The following is a 2,970-nucleotide window of genomic DNA, read 5'->3' on the forward strand; positions in this document are numbered from 1 at the left end:
CCGGCTGGCGACCCCCAGGGGGAGGGCCTTCTCGGTGGGAGCCCCCACCCTCTGGAACGAACTACCCCCAGAGATCCGGGTGATCCCGGATCTCCCCTCCTTCCGCCGCGCCCTAAAGACATGGCTTTTTCAACAAGCAGGTCTGGCCTAGGGAATTTTAGTGGATTTTAAATTGGTTTTAATCAAATTTTTAGTAGAATGCGGCCAAATTTGAATATTTATTTTTAATCATTTTTAAATTTTGTATTGTTTTGTATCATTGTTTTAAACTGGCTGTAAGCCGCCCTGAGTCCTCCGGGAGAAGGGCGGGGTATAAATTTAATAAAATAAATAAAAATAAATAAATAAATAAATAGGATACTGAACAAAGGGATCACAGTTTAAAAGAGAACACAATATTTTACCAAAAGGAGTGGCAAGTTAGGGCAAAGGCTGGTTGAAAGGGTAAGAAATTTAGAAGAGACCCAAAGGTCTGAACCCTGAACGGGAAATGGAACGAAACTACAAATTGAGATGGGAAAAAAACCCATATTAATAAGAATTCGTGCAAGAAACCTCAACTTGAGACTTTGGATATACTGAAAAATGTACTGTCCTTGCAAGGAAGAAGAAAGGTTAATGACCCAGCAGGCAGGGTTATAGACTATGAATAATTTTCATTTCTAACATTCCCAAGCAGCAGACACAATGTTCTGCAGATCAGACCATAAGGTTTTCAGGCTCATCTGCAGCCAAAACGAGATCATTTTTCTAATTCTTACAAGTATCCTTGGAAATCCCCTTTCTTTCTTTCCCACAAAACAATCATCCTGTACAAACTGCTACAACTGAAGAACTTAATAAGATTTTTTGGTCTGTGTGTGTCAGACTTTGATTTAAAAAGAGGTTATAATTTGTACCTGTGTGCATATTAAAAACAAAGTTCCTGTGGAATTGTAGGGTTGAATGTTATTCTGCAAAAAGAGAAAAAAGAGCTATGTTTTTTCAAGAGTGATTATGAAATGTTTGTTGACCAGCGCGTTAGGTAGTAAGCTCCTGCCAGAAAAAAGATGAGATGATGGCTCTATGTCAACAGAGACTGGAGGGGATTTTATTGGTAAGAGAATTGCTTCCCTTAATCAATTATTATAGAACTGGTAGGGACCTTGGAGGTCTTCTAATCCAACCCCCTGTTCAAGCAGGAGACACCATACCATTTCAGACAAGTGACTGTCCAATCTCTTCTTAAAACCTCCACTGATGGAGCACCCCCAACTTCTGGAGGCAAGCTGTTCCACTGTTAGGAAGTTTCTCCTTATTTCCAGGTTGCTTTTCTGCTTGATTAGTTTCCATCCATCATTTCTTGTCCTGCCCTCTGGTTCTTTGGAAAATAATTGACCCCCTCTTCTTTGTGGTAGCCCCTCAAATACTAGAATATTGCTATCATGTCACCCTTAGTCCTTCTTGTCTCTAGACTAGCCATAAACAATTCCTGCAACCGTTTTTCATATGTTTTAGTCTCCAGGACTTTAACCATCTTAGTTGCTCTTATTAAAGACCTGGAAACTAAAACATATGAAGAACGGTTGCAGGAATTGGGTTAAAATTCCTTATAAGCCAGTATTCTACATATTTGCTTCTGAGATGCTGAACTGTCTATGGAGATTCTCAGTCATCCAGGTCATAATTGTCCCAAAGTTGCTTTTTTCATGAGCATCTTTGGGAGATACTGAACTGAGCACAGTAGCTTCATCACCATCAGACTAGGAGACTTTTGTTTAGACAGCCAATTCAGAGCCAGGCCTACAACATTTGTTGCCTGGGGCAAGAAAAATGCTCCCACAAAGTTATCCCATTCAGGTGGAATTTTAGTTCAGGCCTTGTGGTGTGAGTGGCATCCTTTGACAGACCAAAGAGAAAAGCAAGGGGATCCTGGGAGGCAGAGCAAATACTCTTGGTATCTCAGATGTAGTGTGCATGGAGATTCTCAGTCATCCAGGTCATGGTTGTCCCAAAGGTGCTTTTTCACAAGGCAACTGGAGTCATTGAGTAAACTCATCCAGTCCAGTTGCCTCATGAAAAAACACCTGTGGGGCTCAGATGTAGTGGGCATTTTTTACTTGGTCTTTTCAATTAATAAGAGGGGAGGGAGTCTTCCTCATAGTATAACCCCTGAAATCCCTGAAAAGACAGTAAGATTCTCCCCACCTCTCCCAATTAGCAAAAGAGAAGGATCATAGAAGAATTACTACAAATGTCCACCCCTGAACATCCACTGCCTGGCTATTTCCCATTATTGAGTGGTCTACCTTGTCAGATCTAGAGAAGACGAAACTTTTCCTTGTTTTCTACAGCCTTATGATTGCTAGTTAAAGGTGGGAGTCAGAGAATGAAATGATTAAATCTAGCCTAAAACTTTTTATATGACCCCCAGCAGCAAGCTGTATGTACGAGTAGTCCTTGATTTACAACCACAATTGGGACCAGAATCTGTCGCTAAACAAGGCAGTTCACACCTGATTTCATGACCTTTTTTGCCATGGTTGGTTAGCGAATCAATGCAGTTGTTAAGTGAATTGTATGGTCATTAAGTGAATTGGTTTCCCCCATTGACTTTGTTAGAAGCTGGCTGGAAAGGCTGCAAATGGCAGTCACATGACTCCCCCCATATTAAACAGACCAGTATTATTTTTACAGTAATGTAAATATTGCATTGATGGTTTGATACATCTCTGAATATCATGTGACTAGAACTAAAAGCCATTTTTTTTTCTTACAGAGCCGCTTGCTAAATGTGTCTGCTTGCTGCCTAACCAATGCCCGCGTGGTGGGGACCCCAATTCCTGCATCCAAATAAGGACAAGAAAGATAACAGCAAACCTCTGCATGCTGGGAGCATTGAAGTGCTCCAATACAGACATTGTAATTTTACATGAAGGGAGCTGTCCAAACTAACAGATATCAGTTTCCCACTCATGGACCAGCCACAGC

At 41.1% G+C, this 2,970-nt stretch overlaps 1 protein-coding gene across 1 annotated transcript in view; it reads left to right on the top strand.

Moving 5' to 3' along the window:
- The window catches only part of C6 (complement C6), a 35,251-nt gene extending 32,281 nt beyond the window's left edge, over positions 1 to 2,970 (top strand). The window contains exon 17 of the mRNA XM_029284883.1: positions 2,759 to 2,970. Within this exon, the coding sequence (XP_029140716.1) occupies positions 2,759 to 2,934 (176 nt within the window). The 3' untranslated portion in view covers positions 2,935 to 2,970. The remainder of the gene's footprint in view (positions 1 to 2,758) is intronic.

This window comes from Protobothrops mucrosquamatus, unplaced genomic scaffold (genome assembly GCF_001527695.2).
Source record: "Protobothrops mucrosquamatus isolate PMUCROS unplaced genomic scaffold, P.Mucros_1.0 scaffold1061, whole genome shotgun sequence".
Lineage (NCBI taxonomy): Eukaryota > Metazoa > Chordata > Lepidosauria > Squamata > Viperidae > Protobothrops > Protobothrops mucrosquamatus.